This window comes from Girardinichthys multiradiatus, chromosome Y, assembly GCF_021462225.1.
Source record: "Girardinichthys multiradiatus isolate DD_20200921_A chromosome Y, DD_fGirMul_XY1, whole genome shotgun sequence".
Lineage (NCBI taxonomy): Eukaryota > Metazoa > Chordata > Actinopteri > Cyprinodontiformes > Goodeidae > Girardinichthys > Girardinichthys multiradiatus.
In genome coordinates this window covers 12931276-12953089 of record NC_061818.1, presented here as the reverse complement: position 1 = coordinate 12953089, position 21814 = coordinate 12931276, and the positions used below count along the sequence as shown (strand labels likewise).

The window sequence follows — 21814 nt, the reverse complement described above, 5'->3', positions numbered from 1 at the left end:
AGTACTTTTCAAAGAAACATGCCTATTGTGCAGACTGTTGTACAGTTTTCCTGCAGATCCTAAACAGCGTTGTAGTTTTCAAGGCGTGGCTGTCTTTCCTGACCAGAAATACAACCAGAACAGCCAAATGCATATTTCTTGTCAGTAACTGGAAAAATGCCTTCTTTCAGCCATCTGAGTACCAGTGCACAGCAATGGGTGGGGGAGGGGCAGTGCTGCGTTACCTTGTGCTACATAAAGCTATAAAATAAACTCCAGGACGTTCTCTAATAACTCACCAACAGGACTAAATTGTAGGACTGGTATGAGGAAAAGTCTTGATTCTGGGACCCAGCCCATGCCCGATTGGACCACGTACAAAAAAAAATAAAAAATATGTTTACTTGTCTGGGTCACGATAAAAAGATGACAGAAGCAAATGAAGAACATAGCTGATTTTAAGTACAGTTGTATTTTAACTATTAAAACCATGCTAACACAGCAGAGCAGTTTAATGTACAAAAACCTGACATAAAATTAAATTCTATTAAATCAAAACATTGATCTTCTCAGAAAACATTTTTCAAACTACAAGTTTTATTCCCATTCTGGAGTATAAAACCAGAGTGTACAGTAAGCTCTGATCGCAGTTCAATAAAAGCTTTTATCACTCTTTGTTCTTCTGCTTCAGCTTCTTCTCCTGCTCTTTCCGTTTCTGTCTGCCAAGCTGTCTGAAGTACAATCTCTTTGGGTTAAGGCCGTAGGCCTTTAGTCTCTGCCTGCTAAACTCCCGGCCGCCTATTTTCACTCTCTTGTTTCCTGATTGGAGACGTCCACCTGACTTCCTGGGCTTCTTCTTGGACCACGCTGGCCTTTCAGTCCTGTTCTCCCTCTCTCTTGGTTCATCTGCTGCCTCCTCAGATATATCCTGGGTCTGTTCTTCTAACTTCTTCTTTTTCTTGGGTACCAGGATCTCCTCCCCTTCTTCTGTGCTGTCCACAGCCTCGTTAAGAGCTGGAATCGTCTCTTCTGCTCCTTTGCTCTGCTTCTCTGCATTTCTCAGACAATCTCGCCGTTTCTTCCCCAGCTTGCCCTTAGCCTCTGGTGTTTCATTATCCTCCCTGCAGATCAGGATCAGACAAATAGTCACTTTCTAACAACACCAGTGATTGAGTCCAGCTGCTTAGAGTTCTACTCACTCAGAATAAACAGAGCTCAGGACTTCTTTCTTCTTCCTCACATTCTGTGCCTTCAATTTATAGTTCTTCAGATCACCCAGCTCCTCTTTCTCAGACCTTAAAAAGCAAGGACAGCTGTTACTGCACAACCTGAATAATACAAACATCTCAACCACTTCACAGTCAGTACCTGAACATGCACGTTTTCCTCAGCGAGCACCAGCGGTTCAGCTCCTGGTCGTTGGCATTCAAGACCTGAGGGAAAAAAAAAAAAAAAAAAAGGTATTTTTTGACTCTTTCCACACAACTGGTGCGGATAAGAATGTTCATCTGCTTTAAGTAGTTCAGATTTGTAGCAGCTTCATTTCATTACATTATGGTCTGCTCAGAGAGAAGATTGAAGTGAGATCATTCCCTGGTCAGAGCTCTCCCCAGAGGGAGGCAATACCAGGTCAGTCTACTCAGATCTCATCACTGCAGTCAGGAATCTGAATTACATCTCTGAAAGCTGCTGATCTACAGCTCAGTTATTTTGAGCTTTTAATGATTCATTTAAACCATGTTTCTGAGGTAGAATCAATACTCAGCTTCATACCATTTTCAAAGATAGAACATGTTGCAGGAGTTTAAATTTAACGCAAATTTTCTCTACCCAATGCAGGCTAGAATATATACATACACCCCAACTAATATCTGGACTAATGTCCCATCTGACTCAACCTCAGAAGGAAGAAAACCGTTTAAAGGTGGCAACGTCATGAGGGTCTCTTTTAATGGCGGTGGTACTAGATTATTGCGCTGCATGAGTAGAATAAATAAGATGGAGGACGATCTGCTGGTTCTTTACATTCCCAGCATGTCAACAATTAAGACAGTTGGGTGATTTCAACACACTGATCCCAAACCAAATTAATCAAATGTTAGTGGAGGTATACTTTAGATGCTCCTCTGGTTCAACACCTATAAAATGCAGAACTTGAGGACAGTTCATTAGTAGATCATTATCAGGCGATGCTGTAACAACCTTTAAAGAATCTGTTCCGTTTTTAATTTCCTCATTATTACAGAAAAACACAATGGAAGGTAATAATTTTGTTTCTTCCCCTTCCTTCACAAATTGATTCTCTTGTTCATAGTGTTACTTCATCATTGCGTGGTGCATTAGACAATGCAGCCCCCTTGAAAAAGAAGGTAATTATTCATTGGAGGCAGACTCCATAGTTTAATTCAGAGCTGCGTACTTTAAAGCACAATGTTAGAAAATTGGAGAGAAAATGGCACTCTACACACCTAGAGGATTCCTACTTAATCTGGAAAAATAGCCTACTGTTGTATAAAAAGACACTTCGCCAAGCTAGAACAGCTTATTTCTCATCATTAATAGAAGAGAACAAGAATAATCCTAGGTTTCTCTTTAGTACAGTTGCTAAACTTACACAGAGTCATAGCTCTGTTGATCCATCCATTCCCTTAGCTCTCAGCAGTCATGACTTTATGGGATTCTTCTTAAATAAAATTGATTATATTAAAAAGAAAATCTTTGACATACTCCCGAAGATGATTACTTCATCCTCAGCAAGTGAAACAACATTGAAGTAACTCTAGAACCTGATCTGTGTTTGGACTGCTTTGATTCTGTGGAGCTTCCTGAGTTATCAGAAATATTAGCTTCATCTAAACCTTCAACTTGTATGTTAGACCCAATCCCAACCAAATTATTTAAGGAAGTGTTCCCTCTGATTACCAGCCCCATTTTAGATATGATTAATCTATCTTTAGTAAATGGATATGTACCATAAGCTTTTAAGTTAGCTGTAATTAAACCTTTACTTAAGAAACCTTCGCTTGATCGAGATGATTTAATAAATTACAGACCTATATCCAATCTTCCATTCTTATCTAAAATTCTTGAGAAAATAGTTGCTAATCAAATGTGTGAGCATTTATACAGCAATGACCTGTTTGAAGAGTTTCAGTCAGGCTTCAGAGCTCATCATAGCACTGAAACAGCTCTGCTGAAAGTCACTAATGATATTCTTATGGCCTCAGATAAAGGACTTGTGTCTGTACTGGTTCTGTTAGATCTCAGTGCTGCATTTGATACAGTCGATCATAATATTCTCTTAAAAAGGCTGGAATATGCTGTAGGGATCAGGGGAACAGCGCTAGGCTAGTTTAAATCTTATCTGTCTGACAGATTCCAGTTTGTTCATGTAAATGATAAATCATCTTTAAACTCCAGGGTTAATTGTGGAGTACCACAGGGTTCAGTACTTGGGCCAATTCTCTTTACTATATATATGCTTCCAATAGGTCAAATTATTAGGCAGCATAGGATAAATGTTCACTGTTACGCTGATGATACTCAGCTTTACTTATCCATAAATCCTGATGAGCCCAACAAGTTAGATAGACTACAAGCATGTTTTGAAGATATAAAAACTTGGATGACTTTAAATCTTTTGCTTCTAAATTCAGACAAGACAGAAGTTGTCGTCTTTGGAACGGAGTCTTTAAAAAAGAAACTGCTTAGTCAATCACTTAACCTGGATGGTATTAAATTGACCTCCGGTAATAAAGTAAAAAACCTTGGTGTTATTTTTGACAAGGATATGTCATTTAAATCCCATATTAAACAGGTTTCTAGGATTTCCTTCTTTATCCTCTGGAACATTGCCAAAATTAGAAATATCCTATCCAGGAGTGACATCAGAGATCTGATTGTTCCATATGTTTCTAACAGAGCACTTTGTTCTCAGACTGCAGGTTTACTGGTTGTTCCTAGAGTCTCTAGAATTAGAATGGGAGGCAGATCCTTTAGTTATCAGGCTCCTCTCCTGTGGAACCAGCTCCCAGTTTTAGTCCGTGAGGCAGATACCCTGTCTACTTTTAAGGCTAGACTTAAAACTTTCCTTTTTGATAAAGCTTATAGTTAGACTGGCTTAGGTTATCCTGAGCTATCTTCCTTATTTTTTACCTCTGTGTTCTTCCCTCCCTGTTGGATGGAGTAAGGGGGAGTCAGGTTTAGCCTAAACCGGCTCAGTTATGGTTGAGGTGCAAACACACCCTCCATTTCTGCTACCTGTATGACCCCTTCTCTTTTCCAATGGTTATAATCAGTCTGACAGAGAGAGATATCCCAATCATTGTGGTTTTTAGTATAACAATGACCATCAGTGGGACCCTTTGTGAGGTGCCTTGAGACGACATTGTTGTAAATAAGTGCCGTTTAATTAAATAATCTGAACTGAAACTATCTGTGTAGTTATGCTGCTATAGGCTTAGGCTGCTGGAGGACATAACGACCACTTTCACCCTCTTCGCTACATTCTCACACTACTCTCCAATTTTGCATTATTTGCTGTTATTTCAGCTTTTATCTTTGTTCTCTCTCTTTTCTCTTCCTAGAAGCAACACCTGGACTGACTTTGTGTCTGCCTGTGACACCTTTCTGGAGAGGGGAATCGTCCGAGCTTCTGCTGGCAACAACTTAATGCTCACTCTCTACAGATGATCCACATAGCCCTGTCTTTTAGTGTTTAACCCTTTCTCTCTCCTAGACATGGAAATTGACTGAGCTTTTACTGTAACTAACTATATGTGCTCTCTTTCAGACTCTAACCTTGAAAACTGGCTCAGAGTTTATCTGTTCTTTCTTTCTAGATGAAACAACTAAAGGAGCTACATCCATTAACATTTACTTTTCCTTCCCATAGAAAGTACTCCTGGATCAGTGCTTCTTTGTTCTCTTTGTGTCTCTGCTCTGTTCTCTCAAACCCCCAGTCGGTCGTGTCAGATGGCCGCTCACACTGAGCCTGGTTCTGGTTCTACTGGAGGTTTCTTGCTGTTAAAAGGGAGTTTTTCCTCTCCACTGTTGCTACATGCATGCTCAGTATGAGGGATTGCTTCAAAGTCAACGCCAGTGACTGTCCACTGTCTCTACAAGCTCATCTGGGAGGAGTGAATGCTGCAAGTCACTGACTCGATGCAATCTGCTGGGTTTCCTTAGACAGAAAAACTTTTTATCCAATTTGAATAAATAACTGAATCTGACTGCACAGTTCAGTGGTTAGGATTAATTGGAATGCATGTACCTGACTGTTGTGAAGTGCCTTGAGACATGTGTTGTGAATTGGCGCTATATAAATAAAACTGAATTGAATTAATTCAGCTGTGCTGGAGCAGGTCACAGAACCTCATGAAAGCTGGAGTTGGCCTGCGTTGTTTATGAGCTTGGATTAGAGGATATCCACACTAAACTCTGAATAGTAACCCAATGGTTTTAGTCAAATTATTGTCTCTCTTAGCTTTTTTTGTGCAGAGAAATGCAGCTGCAGCCCCAGCTCACTTTCAGGACTGCAGGGACCGTGTTTTGCTGACAGCTTCCTGCGCTCCATTTCTCACCTCGCCCGTGGTCAGGCCAAAGTCGTTGGGCACAACCTGTCGGTAGCGAAACCTGCATGGAAGGTCGTCAATGACGTCCTCGTAGTCCAGCTTGTAGTACTCATCCAAGTACTGCTCAAAGGTTTTTTCCTCTGAAACAACAAGAACAGCCCTCAGTCAGGCACTGTAGCTGCATGAGGACCAGCTGGGTCCAGGATGGTTCCTGATACTTACGAGGATCAAACACCGGCTTAGTTTTGGTGATAACCTCAGCAAAGTGAGACTTCTTTTTCTTTTTGCCCATCTGTGGCATATCCTCCTTCTTCAGCTTCTTCTTCTCAGTTTTCTTCTTCTTCTTGGAGGCGTTGTGCAGGCTCGGGTTGTAGTCTGCATCCATCTATAGCAACGACATGATGTCTAAAGTTGATTGAATTGTTTCATTAAACAGCTTAAAAAAAGAAACTCTACTTTGGACAAAAGAGTTGGCTCACAATGAAATTTTCATCCTCACAGTGAGGTCCAGAGACACAGTACTCCTCTTCATCATATTCCTCCTCCTGTTCCTCTCCTGTCCAGGTGTCCCAGTTCCAGTGTTCTAAAAACACACAATAACTTTTCAAAAACACGACGAAGCAGCCGATTCGCTACATTCGAAATAAATGAAAGGCAGCAGCTCACCCTCCAGCTCATCATCGTCAAACTGAGGCTTTTCCTCTTCCTCTTCACCGTAGTACTCATCTCCAAAGAACTTCTGCAAACCAAATGTTTCAGATGAACTGAAAAGCATCAAGTTTCTTATTGTTTAAATAAAAATAAAACACAGCAGTTCAGAAAGCCTGAATGAACCAAACATGTATTGACATGTCATAGAAAGGTTTCCCCAACTTCATTTGAAACACCTCACTCATACTGAAAATATCTAACTCTGAGTCTTCTTCCTTCTGTGACATCTTCCACACCAAAAAGTGTTTCCGTTAGAGCATCCTGTTAGCACTTCGGTGTCGTGTGTTCAGTGGCCTGAATCATCAGGCCAGGATCCTGGTGCATCTCTCACAATCTCTTGCTAAAGCCGTTTCATTTGGATTCTACACAAAAGCAGCACAACAGAGTGAATGTGAGAGGGTGATCTCCAGGTTGCCGACAAACCTTTGAGGAAGTTTCTGAACTGTTTGGAGACGACGGATTTAGATTTCATTTCTTTGAAATCACACCCCCACATAAACCCTAATGAAGAATAATTGATTATTTTTCACCCGGTTAACAGGTTTACTTGCCAAGTCAAGTCAGAACTAGTTAAGTTAGACTCAAATATTTCACTTAAAACCGTATCTTGACTGCAGAATTTGAAATAATGAGAATGTTTCCAGTCTGACATGTATGTCAGTGCAACACATCAACTCCTGAGAATATTCATGGATTGTTGTTCATCACGCCAGAGCATATTTTAAAGTATGGTAGGAAGGGAAAACCATGGGGAACACAGGAACTGTTGTATGTTGACATATGAAGCCCAATTGAATAGATTAAGTATGAAAGCAGGAAGAAATTCCCCCAAACTATAACAGACGAGCCATCCCTGAGGATGCTTAGTTTCATCTCAGAGCAAAGGTCTAGATGTTGACCACAACAGTAAAACTAGAGTGCTTTTATCTACAGGACGAGAGTTTATCTCCTGACCTGCATGAGCTGGTCGTGCTGGTTTGGGTCAAAGTCTCCATCCAGGTCAGCCTGACTGAAAGCTAGCTGCTCGTTCCCCGTCAGCTCCTGGAGCTTCTTCAGCTTCTCCATGATCTCATTCCTCTTCAGGTTCTTCAGCTGCTTCAGCTGCTTCCGCTTCTGCTCTTTCTCCTGAAATCAGTTGTCACAGAAGAGCTTCATGAGCTCAGAAGTGGATAAAATTTTATTTCAGTGAAGCTTTTCCTGCAACACGCACTTTTTGCTTCCTTTCTTTCACTTCCTCCCTCTTGCGTTTCCTCCGGTCATCCTTGGTGCGTACAGATGTGGCGATGTTTCGAGGGTAAGTCTTGATCTGCTGTGCGTCGGGTTCTTCAAAGCGGAAGTTGTAGCTCCTCTCAAAGTCCTCCTGACGCTCCAGGAAACTCTCGCCCTCTTCTTCAGAATCCTCCACATCATCCTGGACCACCTCGTCGTACGTTGGGATCCTAAACAGATCCGGAGAACTTACAGTTAAAGACATTTGCAGTTATTTCAGTAACATTTAGGAAAACGGGATCTCATCAGCAACACACCGTTCATCATCCTCCTCCTCATCCAGGTAGCCCTTATTTAGCACATAATCTCTGAGGAATTGTTCCTTCATGTCAAGCTCCGGGTCGTTCCAGTAGTCTCGCAAGTATTTCTGTTACAACAGAAATGGATTCTCATTTCCAAATTATCCAAGCAGAAATCACATTCCCTCCACATTCTAGTTTAATTTAAGGACCTCACCATGTCCTTCACCTCCTCCAGACCTTCCAGCTCTGCTTGGCCTTTGAGCCAGTCCAAATAATCTGCCTCTTCCTTATCCTAAAACACAGGAAAATTGTTTTTGGTAGATCACTGCTTAAAGATGAACAACACCGACAGCTGGGAGCGTTTTCTGACCTTCTCTTCTTTCGTTTTGATCCTCCTGGTGAGCAACTTGGACACTCCAGCTTCCTCTGTGCTCTCATCGTCGCTGTCCTCAACAAACTTCCGGAAGCTGCAGGATGTTTGGATTTCTGTGAACGGTGTCCAAGTGTGAACCCGTAACACTTAAAGGATGTGTGATCTTACCTCTCTTTGAGCTGCCTCTGCTCTTGGATGTAGCTTGGCGAGGCTGCCCTCTAACAGGAAGACAACGCTGTTTAATCAAACACCACTTTTGATAAAAAACATTATAATTCTTTCAGAATTGTTTGCACACCTCTCTTCTTTTGGCTGCTTCCTCATCATTGCTGTCATCATCGTCTTCATATTTGCTGCAGTAAGAAAAATAAATTAAATTGTATTCAGTTTTATTTATATAGAGCCGGTTTACAACACACGTCGTCTCAAGGCACTACAACGTTGATTTAAGCGAATCATACAAATTTCAGGTCAGGTTCATACATTCCAATTAATCCTAGCTATTACACAGTACAGCCAGATTCAGTTTATTATTCAAATAGGTAAAAAATGTTTTTCTATCTAAGGAAACCCAGCAGATGGCATCGAGTCAGTGACTTGTAGCATTCACTCCTCCTGGATGAGCATGTAGAGACAGCGGACAGTTGCTTGCATTGACTTTGCAGCAATCCCTCATACTGAGCATGCATGTAGCAACAGTGGAGAGGAAAAACTCCCTTTTAACAGGAAGAAACCTCCAGCAGAACCAGGCTCAGTGTGAGCGGCCAGAGAGAACAGAGCAGAGACAGAAAAAGAACACAGAAGCACTGGTCCAGGAGTACTTTCTATGGGAATGAAAGGTGAAACATTAATGGTTGTTGCTTCTTTAGAGGCTCTAGAAGAGAAAAACAGCTAAGCAGATGAACTCTGAGCCAGTTTTCAAGTCTAGAGTATGAAAGAGAGCACATACAGTTAGTCACAGTAGAAGCTCAGCCAGTAGATATGTCTAGGAGAGAGACAGGGTTAAACACAGAAAGACAGGACCAGGTGTAAGACAGTAAACCTTACTGTCTGAAATAAAGCTGTATTTTCTCCTTGTATCCACATGATTCTAGACTTTTATTAATCAACTGAATATAATAGAATAAATAATTAGGCAGTCAATAATCCTGTAATCCAAACATTTGATTCAGGTGTTGTGGACCTGGGATGTATGAAAATGTTGAAGGACACCAGCCCCTGAGGACTGGACTTGGAGACCCCTGCCTCAACACCACAGTGATTAAGATTCTGGTTCTCCTAGTAAGGTTCATCTATAGACATTATCCTTTAATCACCTTCTGTGCCGGACCCACATGACCCCTTGTTAAAATGTGTAACAAGCCGTAAAATCTATTCATATTTTATTGCAGTACCTCGATCTCACAAGGACAATTTTGATGATGAATAATCGTTTTGAATAAATTCACTGTTACCAAAATTATTTCTACCCCTGCTGGCGATACTTTGTACAATCCCCTTTAGCAAACAGGACAGGGCTTTGTCTAGACCTGTAACATTTTACAAGGCTGAAGCATACAGAGAGGGAGCTTAGGCTGTTTGCTAAATCTGTCAAGATCATCCAGAGTCCTAAGATGCTCTCTTTTCCTCAGCTCACCCCCACAGGTTTTCCAGTGGATTTAGGTCCGGTGGCCTTTGAGGACCATGGAATGTGGTTGATTTTGTGTCTGATGAACCATTACTTTGGTGATTTGGGAAAATTGTTCAACAGATCAGGTTTTTGTGAAATCTTCAGTTCATGATGCTATACCTCCAACAAGGTTCCCTGGGCTGTTGGAAGAGAAACAGGCCCAACAGCATCACTGATCTTCTGCTGTACTCAACACCGGGTATGAGGAGTATCAGGAGTTGTTAGGAGTATCAATAAATGTGCCACCAATTATTTTGTTATAAACACTTATTACTAAACATGGGAACTTTCTCCACTGAATAAATGAACACCACACTTCCATAACATGATTTTCAGAGCAAAATAAACATATTTTCCTTCCTATAGGTCCTAGTTGTACCTTTTAAGCACAGACCCTGACATCTACATGTGATCCACTCACCCTTCCTTTTCCAGAATGACTTTACGCTCATAGTCCTTCAGGTACATGGGTTTCACTTTGGCTTGTTTTGACGTTGAGGGAATGTCATCATTTTGGGATGCATCTAAAAGCAAAAAAGATCAAATCAGCTGACGATGTAAACGATGGCTGAGCCTGATGGAGGTCACTTCTAATCACCTTCTGAATAGAACCTGGCATCTTTCTCATAGATCTTCGGGTCTCTCTTCTTCAACAGGGACAGGGTTCTGTAAAAATCCCTCTCTACAGCAGGGTCCAGCTCCTGAAAGGAACAGGTAAAAGTCAAGCATCTTGTCATGAACACATTAAATGGAGCATTTTAGCTGCAGATGCTAACCACTTCACTGTCGTCAGAGCTGGACTCAGAGGAATGAGAGTCGCTGTCATCGGCTCGGTCTCCGAAACGGTCCTTCACTGTATAAAACAAACAGAAAACACACACATCGCATCATTAATTAGCACATTTCCCGGAGAGAACAACAACTTTATAGCCAACGGCACTTTCTAACCCACGTTGGGTGGTTAGCCTCTTAGCACACTTACGCTTCTGCAGCTCCTCTTTCTGTCGGTACCTGTCGTATTTCTGCGCGAACTGAGTATTAATTTTTAGTTCCGACCTGCCTGGCATGTTTTTAATGACAGTGTGGTGTAGACATTAATTGAGACAAGCAACAACAGCTGCGAAAACAAGCACGTTACAAGTTAAACCACGCTGTTTCCGGTTTGAAGCACAAATTCATAAATAGTATTCAGCAGAGGGCGCTATAACATTTGTTCATGTTTCTTTAGAGGAAGAGCGTCGGCCATTTTGTGAGTGGCAACTTCGTCTCCAACTAATTTTGATAAGTTGTATTTATGGTGAATAATATTCTTATTAATTTCCAATAATAGAGCTCACCAAAGATTATAATAAAACCAACAAAAACGTGTAAAACTGAACATTTTCCAAACCACCTAATTTCATTTAATTACAGCTATAACTAAACTTAGCTAGTTTGTTTTTTACATATTTTCTTCTTGTATTTCAAAATTCTTAATAGTCATTATATTTACACAGAAACTATATGCATGCCCATTCAGTACATTTGAATATTATTAAAAACATCATTTATTGCAGTAACTGAATTCACTAAGTGAAACACATGTAGATGAATTACTCACAATCTTTTCGAGCATTAATTTCTATTAATTATAAAGATTATAAAAAACTATCAACAACATATTAAAATTATCCAAATGTCATACTTAAATATGGCAACTTAAATAATTGGGGCATATAATATCTTTTGGATGGAAATATTTTCTTAAATCAATTGTCAGTTGCCACAAGCACTATTCAGGAATAAGACTGTGAGCATGTTTCTGATCAACATGGTAGGCAATATTTATCAGGAAATAGGATGATGTATGGTTGTATTCATTTGGAAAACTTGTTTTAGTCCTTCCTAAGACTAATAGAAGCGTACCTTTAATTATGACTATGGCTTCAACATAACACTGTTAAAAGTAATAGTTTAATAGGTCTGGTAAAATTCTGGAGATTTATCAGAAAAATAATCGGTGAAAGAACTAAATATTGCTCTACGAGAAGCCATTCACCCTGGCAAAGCAGGGGTAGTTTAGTCTTAATAAAGTGCTAAACAACCCAAAAGGCAGGAATTTATCATTTTATCAGTGTAAATGACAAATGTGTTTTCTTTTGTCATATGTTTTGTACTTATAAATGTTTTTAGTACTTTTAAAGTGGTAAGCATTCAAATGTTACAAATTTCCCACAAATCTATTTTAAGTGCACTTTCAAAGTCAACACAAAAGGAAAAATGTTAGAGGAATGTGCACAGTGGGTCGTCTTGTACAGTTGGGAAACCTTTCACTACCAGTGTTAGTAGAACATTTGGTCAGCAGAGGTTGGATTATTACCGTGGGTGGTCTCTCTCCAACAAAACAAAATGTGTCCAAAGGTCAGTGAATCTCCAGGAACTGGTCAACCCAGCTGAGTGCTGTTGTTTACCACGGGGATCAGGTGAGCAGGGATGTCACTTTCTCTCCAGTGTGGAGATGACACGTGCTAAGAGACCCAGAATGCAAAACATACAAGTGAAAAACTATTCATACCCCTTGAACTGTTTCACATTTTCTCTCGTTACAGCCTCAAACTTTTATGTGTTTTATTAGAATTTTATGTAGTAGACGGGCACAAAGTAGTGCATAGTTAAGACGTGTAAATTGAAATGGTTTTCAAAACAATTTCCCAAATAAAGATCTGAAAAGTGTGGTGTACATTTGTATTGACCCCCTTTACTGAAATACCCTTAAACAAATCCAGTACAACCAGTTGCCTTCAGATGTGAACATAGCATAATGCTGTGGGGGTGCTTTCCTTCAGCAGAATCAACTTAGTGGAGTCTTTTTTTTCCACTTCACAATTATGCTCAAAGTCATTTTGGTCTATCATATAAGATCCCAATAAAATATTGTGAAGTTTGTGGTTGCAACATGACAAAGGTCCCTAAAATTAAAATACACAGCACCAAAGAAACACTTGATTAGGTGTTCTAATACAGGGATGTTCACAAAACCAAAAAATGTCACAACATGTAACTACAAAGTTATTGTTGTATTTAAAATGTTTGGATTTCGAGCATTCTGATTAAATATTTTGTTCTCCGAGAACAACCTTCTATCAGATTGAAATCAGCAGTGGTTCATGCTGATACATGGCATCCTAAACTGACCATATTAGCTCATATTTTCCTCCAAGATAGGCCTCAAAGTCTGCCGTTTTATTCTCTGTGTGTTTGAGATGTGTCTTTTTACTCCTTTTATCAGTTCAATACTTTCTCTCTCCCTCAGCCTTGAACTTTGTTCTTGACATTTGTGCCATCTAAGTGGGTTTGACTCACAGAAATGCCAATTTTAGTCACTTTACCAATAAAGCAGCCACAAAAGCATTTTTCTTTTGGTCTGGTGTGCTTGGATTTTATGTGATCAGCCGAAGGTAAAGTCACTGTTGAATTTCTCAACAACACAAATGAACGGGAACCATTTGTGCTTTAAGTACAAATGAACATTTACAAAAAGTTGAGTTCCAAACGCAGATCCACTCAGACTGTGCTCCTCTCTTACTTTAAATAACTTGTAAAAAACAGAAGGCTCTACAAGTTCATACTGTAAAGTATTAAAATCGGAGTTTTCAGCACTTCGATTTGAAAGCTGGGACAGAAAGTCTGTGTTTGCACAAAATAAAAATCATAATAAAATTACCACAGATTTATTGCTTTGTGTTTTTTTACCTATATGGTTAAAATAAACTAAACCAAAACAAGGTCTTGTTTTTGCTGTGACCTGAGACTCTTCTAGGAAAGTGTTTTCTCTCTATGGAAGAGCTCCAGTAACCCCCTCCCAAAAAAAATCTCTTTCTCACATTTCAAGTTGTGACTGCATGGCCCGGATAACCGCACAGTGAGGGGTGGGATGAATGGATTTGCTCCATGTGTAAAGGAATGTCGGAGAAAGTGTTTTCTCTCAAACTGGACATTTTGTACACCCACAGTGTTGCACAAGTAATAATAACCCATGAACTTCCTCCCGTTTTGTCACGTTACAGCCACAAACGTCAGTGTAATTTGTTTTGATTTTATGTGAAAGACCAACACAAAGTAGTAGTATTTGTGAAGTGGAAGGAAAGGGATACATGGTTTTTAATATTTACAAAACATACACCACATTACTGTGAAAACACAAAATAGAATCCAGTGTAACAAAGTCTCCTCAGAAGTCACCTAGTGACCAGTGACCTAGGAGAATGGCACATCAGCAACATTACTAAGACATAACAATCCTCCTAAACTGATGAAGAGAGCTGGGCAAAGCGAGAATTAATCAGAGAAGCAGCAGAGGGTCAAAATATCTCTGGAGGAGAAGCAGAGAGAGAGAATCTGCTCACAAGACAGCTCTGCCTTTATGGAAGACTAGCAAAGCAAGATGTCATTGTGGAAAAAATACCTTGAAGTCCCAGTTGCAGTTTGCCACAAGCCACGTGGTGGACAACATGTGGATGAAGGTGCCCTGGCCAGATGAAACCAAAATGTAACCTTTAGGCCCGCATGTAAAACATCTTAAGCCCAGAAGTCATAAAGGAGCTTTGAGAGCAGAATTGGGTTTACTAAATACTGAAGTCAAAATAAAAAGCTTTCCAGAAACAGACCCCAGACAAAGCTGATTCTTTAATAAATAGAATTGTTTCTTTATTTACAGAACATCTTCAAACGCTAAAACATCAGCAACATACATGAAGACGTATGTAGAGGACAAAAATTTACAGTTCTGAACATATTTACAAACTATGGTTATTCATTGAACAGAAAACGACTTCAGTTAGGTCTATGCTTCTCTGTCTGAAACCACAATAAAGCCATGTCACTGCAGCAGAACCAATGGGCAGGTGTACTCCAGCTGATGAGCAGCTTTATAACAGAAACTCTGAGTTCTATAGCACCAACATGAACACAATGAGACATTAAAAGGCACAGATTTGCTGCAATACAAAATTATAAACTGATATCTTCATTTTCTTGACCACATAAATGCACATGGCATTCCTTCATCAGGAATGCTGGTATAAGACAAAGCAGCCCTGAGGGAGCACATAAATATACACGTGACGGCATTAGCCTCAGTACCGTTGGTCCCACATGGCTGCATCGAAGCCCTCCCACCTTTGCGGAATGTTAAATGTTAAAGGTGGATGTCCACTCCACAGACTTCTGATCACAAATCAGCAGTGGAGGTTTCCTACTGGAGACATAAGGAGATGATGGAGAGAACCACACAAAACTGCACAAAGCATGCAGCACTTGGATTTGAAGTTTCTTCTAAATGTGTGAAGTGTAACCAGGACTCAAAGAACTTATAGAAGTGGCCTGAGTGAGGACAATGCTTTTGCACAGGAACTGAAAGAGTTGCTGCTGTACAACATAAAATAAGGCACTTGTCGTGAGGGGGACATACTAAGGTCTCAGTGGTTGACTTGGTGCATGCATAACTTACTGTTTGATGGAAGTAACAGGAAAGGTTCAACAGGTTGTGTGGTATCTATAATGTTACTGCATGCAGCACCAAACAATGAGCTGATAGTTGCAGATAGAGGTCAAATAAAACCCTGCCGGTAGAGTTCTGTAATGTAATAAATCTCCATTAAAAGCTTCTTTATTCCTATTGGACAAATATGAATATGTTTCTCACTAACTGTATCCTCACCACTAGCTTAAACAAAACATTAGGAAGTTGCATTGAACATTACAAGAATCCAGAGAAAGATAAAAATACTCTGGGCATAAAAAAAACCCTTTACCCCAGATTAACCACCAGGATCACAGTTCAAATGTATTGGGAAAAAAATCACCTATCATCTGGCTTGTTTTTGGTGATAAACCTTAGATGTCAACAGAACATATAATAAAATGCGATGTATACTCTGGTGTTCTTTTCACAGTAAAGCCCTTGTTCTTTAGTGAGGTTATAGTGGTTTAAGGCTGTCAGACGCAAGCTTTGCATGTGCACTGCGTGAGGTAATAAAACCAAAAGAATGCTGAAGGCCTCTTAATGCCGGCGATCACTGATGCATTTTTTCCCATGTTGTCCCTTTTTTTTTTCAGTTTTCAGTGAAGGTTGGATTGTCTCCCTCTTCGTCCAAGCTCACAATTTGTCTCTGATGAAATTAAAGAGAGTAAATAGGATGTTAGACATTATTGACCCAGATGGGTGTTGCTTATGTGGCCTTGCAAATAATCACAATCCAATCCTTGGAACCTTTTCACAATTTGCATGTTACAACCATAAACTTCAATGCATTTTAACATGATTTTATGTGATAGACCAACAAAATGTATTGCAGTATGGTGAAGTGGCTGGAAAATAATGATCCACCTGCTTTCAACCTGTTTTACAAATAAAAATAAAAAGCATGGATTGCATTTACTTTAAACATACTAACTCACAGATTCACACAACAACAATTCATTCAATTCAATTCAAATTCAAAAATACTTTATTAATCCCAAAGGGAAATTAAATAATCTATCCACCCACGCACCCATTACACATAATCCAAAGGGTTGAATGTCATGCAAACAGCGGTTCCTACTCCATTAATGTGCTCTGTCTACTTTTAAGCCAGATGCCATTTTGGTAGGTAAAGTCAATCACACAATTAGGGTACCATCTTGACACATCCTTTTTCTACAGAAAAACTGCTCTGGCACATGTAGGCAACCAGCCTCTCCGTATGGTATGCCTTAAATGTGAAGACAGGACACGTGAAATAAAGAAATGGTTTCGACCAGTCCTATGTCCACCTCAGAATCTATGGCAAGACTTGAAAACTCATGTTAACAGATGTTCTCCATCCAATCTGCCTGAGTTTAAACTATTATGTAAAGAAGAATGGTCAAAACTCTTAAGTTCTATGTGCAAAGCAGGCAGAGACATGCTCCAAAGGTCTTGGTGGATAATCTTCTACTTTGGTTGGTAAATTGTCACACAAATCCTAAATATAATGCATTGAACAATGTGATGGTAATGTGACAATCTGTGAAAAACTTCAAATATGTTGAATACTTTCTGCACCTTAAAGCACCCTTTCAAACTTACTTTAGGGTAAGTGTAACCATCAAGGCTTTGGGTCCTCCAAATATGCATCTGGTCCTCAGTGGTTTTCTGATAGACAGGGTTGTGAAAGTGAATTGTGTTGGTGTTTTGGAGTCTATAGTATCTCCATAGCAGCACACCCCCAACAGCCACCAGACAAATGATCGCTGTTCGAGAGGAAGAAAACAAAAGTGAAAGATGAGAGAAGACCTCCGACAGTTGTAATTGATAATATTTGATATGTGAGTAAGAGCAAAACGTGGCAAAATATACCCAGAGGTAGGACAAAGTAAAGAGCTTTTGCAGTGTTGGAGGTAGTTTTGGGTAAAGCTGCAACTACTTTTGGTGGAACATCTGAGGATGGGATTAACACAGTAATGTTATCAATCCATAGAGCAAAGCAATCTATAAAAACAGAAATAAATCTATGCAGAACTGCTACTTTGCCAACTTGCCTGGAGCTGTGACAGTAGCAACTGTGGTGGTCTTCAAGATTGTAGGCTTTTCTGGCTGAGACGAGGATTTCTTTGGTAAAGATGTGCTGGTCCTGTCCGTAGGCCTAGTGGTACGCCTAAGTGGCTTTGTGACTGTGCTGGTGATTATGGCAGGCACTGTTGTAGTAGTGTAGACCTGGGGCTTCTGTGTTATCTTTGGCGTGGTCTCTGATGGTGTTGTAGGCACAACTGGGGGGTGGGTAGTTGAGGTTTCAGACTTTAAAGAAGGTGTAGGAGTTGGAACAGCTGGTAGAGTAGAGAAAACAGAAGAAGAAAGGAGCATTTAATATATTATCTGACAAATATTAAAGAACCTTCTGTGATGATTTACCCACCAGGCACACATGTCCTCCTATCCCCTGCTAGCGTCATACTATCTGGACACACACAGGTATATTTTGGGGGATGTGTGCCTATTTTTGGGGCAGCTAGGCACATGAATTCACAGCTGCCGTTGAACACCTGACACCAGTCCCTTCCTGCAACAGAAAATGGGATGCATCTTTAGTTCAGCTGTTTTACAGATGGAAGGTATGATTATTATTCTCTGAGTTGGGTACCTTGAATGCTTTTAACTAACAGTTGTACTATAAATCCAGTCACAACCAGAGCTAATCAAGCACAAAACAAAGAGGAAACTGGCTTAGCCCTATCAGTGACACCAAAATCAATCTGTCAGCACCAGGGATGTGAAATAGTCTGTTTTTCAACTCTATCCCTTTTCAGCCACTTACAATGCCACCAAAAAGGATTATACTTCTTTGCTTTGTAAATGGTTTTTAAAACGTAACAGTCTTCTTCTAAAACTGGCTTACAAATGGTTTTCTTTAAAATATCAACATAAGTTAACTCAAATTGAAATAGTGAAAACATGTTTTCAGCCATTTTTGTAAATTATACAAACATTTAAAAATAATAAGTATTCACACAAATTGCTAAATATTTCATTGGAGCAAGTTTGGCCAGAATGACAATTGCAAGTCTTCTTGGGCATGTTTCTATGAGCTGTACACCTGTTTTGGGATAATTTCCACCATTCTTCTCTACTGATCTTCTCAAGCTCACTCAATCTTAATGGGCAATGTCTGCAGACTAGCATTTCTAAGCTCTTTCCAAAGCCCTCCTCTGTTATCTTGACTGTGTGCATTCAGTGCTTTCAGAGCATTAGTGAGTTGAAAGATGAATTGTCACCTTAGTCAGATTTCCGAGTACTGTAGAGTAGGTTTTCTGAAATAATCTCCATGTTTGGCTGTTTTCATCTTACTCACTATACAGACTTATTGCTCAGCAGTTTCTGTCGCGGGAAATCTTCCCCACAGCATAATGCTGCCACTTCCATGATTCTCAAAATCTCAGACTCCCATGTCATTCTGGTCACTCCAACATGAAGGCCTTACTGGTGGAGGGCTTTAACAATGATTGACTTTTTGGATCATTCTCCTATCGCCACAAGGAAACACTGGAGCTCCACCTTTAGTGGTAATAGGCTTTTTGGGCACCCTTACTGACCAAGCTACTTCTTCACTGATTACAGTTTGTTCAGGCAGCCAGAGCTAGGGATCCTGATGGTTCCAAACGTCTACTTTTTCAGAATAATGGAGACTATAGTGGCTATCAAGATATTCAATGCTGCCGATATATTTTTCTATTTTTCCCTACATTTCTGTTTGGACACAATCCGATCTTAGGTGTCAGAGGCTTCCTTTGATGTCATTATGTGTTTCTGCTCAGTGGGATCTTATATAGACAATTGTTTTCTATTCCAAATCATGTTCAGTTAAATCAACGTATAAGATGTGGCCTCCAATCAAGTTGCAGAAGCATTTCAAGGATGACTAGTGACATAGTAAAGGGTGTGCATACTTTTAAAATATACTTTGTATATTTGTCCAAAAAGAAAGGTGCTCAAATCAGTTTCAGAATAAGGCTAATAATGCTAATAATGTAAAAAAATGAAAACGTAGGGAGGTGTGAATACTCAGTGACACTGCAAGTCCACCATGTTAATTGAGCTATGAAGAAAAGGATGGGTTTGCATCAGTTTACTCTTTACAATTTAGATTTTACATGTAAATAAATATTTTTCCAAGACATTATGCTGTGCCTCAGCAAATAATTTAATCCTTGATATCACATTTATTCAATATTTTATCGCTTTGAATTGAACAAAATTAGCCAAAACACGATACTTCATCACTGTACACCTGGTGGTGAGTTGGATCCGCTGGAGGAGGAGAAAGCCGGACAGACTCGGCAGGCCCAAGCGCATAGTGAGGGTCTGCTGGGAACGCCTGGCGGAGCCCTCGGCCAGGGATGTATTCAATTCCCACCTCCGGGAGAGCTTCGACCAGATCCCGGGGGATGTTGGAGACATAGAGTCAGAGTGGACCATGTTCTCTGCATCTATTGTCGATGCTGCTGCCCATAGCTGCGGCCGTAAGGTCTGCGGTGCCTGTCGTGGCGGCAATCCCAGAACCCGGTGGTGGACACCGGCAGTAAGGGATGCTGTTAAGCTGAAGAAGGAGTCCTATCGGCTGTGGTTGGCTTGTGGGACTCCTGAGGAGGCTGACGGGTACCGTGAGGCCAAGCGTGCTGCGGCCCGGGCTGTGGCAGAGGCAAAAACTCGGGCCTGGGAAGAGTTCGGTGAGGCCATGGAGAAGGACTACCGGTTAGCCTCGAAGCGATTCTGGCAAACCGTCCGACGTCTCAGGAGGGGGAAGCAGTGCTCTGCCAACACTGTTTATAGTGGGGGCGGGAGACTGCTGACCTCGACTGAGGACATTATCGGGCAGTGGAAGGAGTACTTCGAGGATCTCCTCAATCCTGCCATCACGCATTCCGTGGTGGAAACAGAGGCTGGGGACTCGGGGTTGGACTCTTTCATCACCCAGGCTGAAGTCACCGAGGTGGTTAAAAAGCTCCGCGGTGGCAAGGCTTCGGGGGTGGATGAGATCCGCCCTGAGTACCTCAAGTCTCTGGATGTTGTAGGGCTGTCATGGTTGACACGCCTCTTCAACATTGCGTGGCGGTCGGGGACAGTGCCTCTGGACTGGCAGACTGGGGTGGTGGTCCCCCTTTATAAGAAGGGGGACCGGAGGGTGTGTTCCAACTACAGGGGGATCACACTCCTCAGCCTCCCTGGTAAGGCCTACGCCAGGGTATTGGAGAGGAGAGTCCGACCGATAGTCGAACCTCGGCTTCAGGAGGAACAGTGTGGTTTTCGTCCCAGCCGTGGAACACTGGACCAGCTCTATACCCTCTACAGGGTGCTCGAGGGTTCATGGGAGTTTGCCCAACCGGTTCACATGTGTTTTGTGGACCTGGAGAAGGCATTCGACTGTGTCCCTCGTGATGCCCTGTGGGGGGTGCTCCAGGAGTATGGAATCGGGGGCCCTTTATTAGGGGCCATCCGGTCCCTGTACGAGCGGAGCAGAAGTTTGGTCCGCATTGCCGGCACTAAGTCGGACCTGTTCCCAGTGCATGTTGGACTCCGGCAGGGCTGCCCTTTGTCGCCGGTCCTGTTCATAACTTTTATGGACAGGATTTCTAGACGCAGCCAAGGGCCGGAGGGGGTCTGGTTTGGGGACCAGTGGATTTCGTCTCTTCTTTTTGCGGATGACGTGGTCCTGCTGGCCCCCTCTAGCCAAGACCTACAGCATGCGCTTTGGCGGTTCGCAGCCGAGTGTGAAGCGGCTGGGATGAGGATCAGCTCCTCCAAGTCCGAGGCCATGGTACTCGACCGGAAAAGGGTGGCTTGTCCTCTTCAGGTTGGAGGGGAGTTCCTGCCTCAAGTGGAGGAGTTTAAGTATCTCGGGGTCTTGTTCACGAGTGAGGGAAGAATGGAGCGGGAGATCGACAGACGGATCGGTGCAGCTGCCACAGTAATGGGGGCGCTGTGCCGGTCCATTGTGGTGAAGAGAGAGCTGAGCCGAAAAGCAAAGCTCTCAATTTACTGGTCGGTCTACGTTCCTACCCTCACCTATGGCCATGAACTTTGGGTCATGACCGAAAGAACGAGATCACGGATACAAGCGGCTGAAATGAGCTTCCTCCGTAGGGTGGCCGGGCACTCCCTTAGAGATAGGGTGAGGAGCTCGGCCATCCGGGAGGGGCTCGGAGTAGAGCCGCTGCTCCTCCACATCGAGAGGAGCCAGTTGAGGTGGCTCGGGCATCTATACCGGATGCCTCCTGGACGCCTTCCTCGGGAGGTGTTCCAGGCACGTCCCACCGGGAGGAGGCCCAGGGGACGGCCCAGGACACGCTGGAGGGACTATGTCTCTCGGCTGGCCTGGGAACGCCTTGGGCTCCCCCTGGAGGAACTGGAGGAGGTGTCTGGAGAGAGGGACGTCTGGGCGTCTCTGCTGAGTCTGCTGCCCCCGCGACCCGGTCCTGGATAAGCGGAAGACGACGAACGAAC

At 41.8% G+C, this 21814-nt stretch overlaps 2 protein-coding genes and 1 non-coding gene across 5 annotated transcripts in view; all 3 read right to left on the bottom strand.

The window, feature by feature from the left end:
- Positions 1-419: 419 nt before the first annotated feature.
- Positions 420-10970, bottom strand: LOC124863882 (protein KRI1 homolog). Its single transcript, XM_047358421.1, has 18 exons — positions 10799-10970; positions 10593-10669; positions 10415-10517; positions 10238-10340; positions 8446-8500; positions 8316-8365; positions 8145-8241; positions 7989-8066; positions 7790-7899; positions 7474-7702; positions 7218-7388; positions 6219-6291; positions 6032-6135; positions 5775-5937; positions 5562-5692; positions 1348-1412; positions 1179-1274; positions 420-1100 (listed from the first exon to the last, which is right to left on the bottom strand). The coding sequence occupies exons 1-18, from the start codon at positions 10881-10883 to the stop codon at positions 647-649; spliced, it is 2244 nt and encodes a 747-aa protein (XP_047214377.1). The 5' UTR covers positions 10884-10970; the 3' UTR covers positions 420-646.
- On the bottom strand, positions 1539-1637 carry LOC124865076. The gene has a single exon (XR_007037441.1). It is a non-coding gene; the product is annotated as a Z30 small nucleolar RNA (small nucleolar RNA).
- A 3492-nt stretch (positions 10971-14462) lies between the features above and the next one.
- LOC124863881 (low-density lipoprotein receptor-like) overlaps positions 14463-21814 on the bottom strand; it is a 19272-nt gene continuing 11920 nt past the window's right edge. For 2 of the 3 annotated variants that reach the window (XM_047358419.1, XM_047358420.1), the window contains 5 exons: positions 17733-17876; positions 17359-17643; positions 17177-17257; positions 16907-17070; positions 14463-15965 (listed from right to left, as the gene is read on the bottom strand). In XM_047358419.1, the coding sequence (XP_047214375.1) occupies positions 15909-15965; positions 16907-17070; positions 17177-17257; positions 17359-17643; positions 17733-17876 (731 nt within the window). In that variant the 3' untranslated portion in view covers positions 14463-15908. Of the gene's footprint in view, positions 15966-16906; positions 17071-17176; positions 17258-17358; positions 17644-17732; positions 17877-18588; positions 18643-19359; positions 19410-21814 lie in introns of those variants that run through there. The other variant, XR_007037206.1, reaches the window with a different exon arrangement.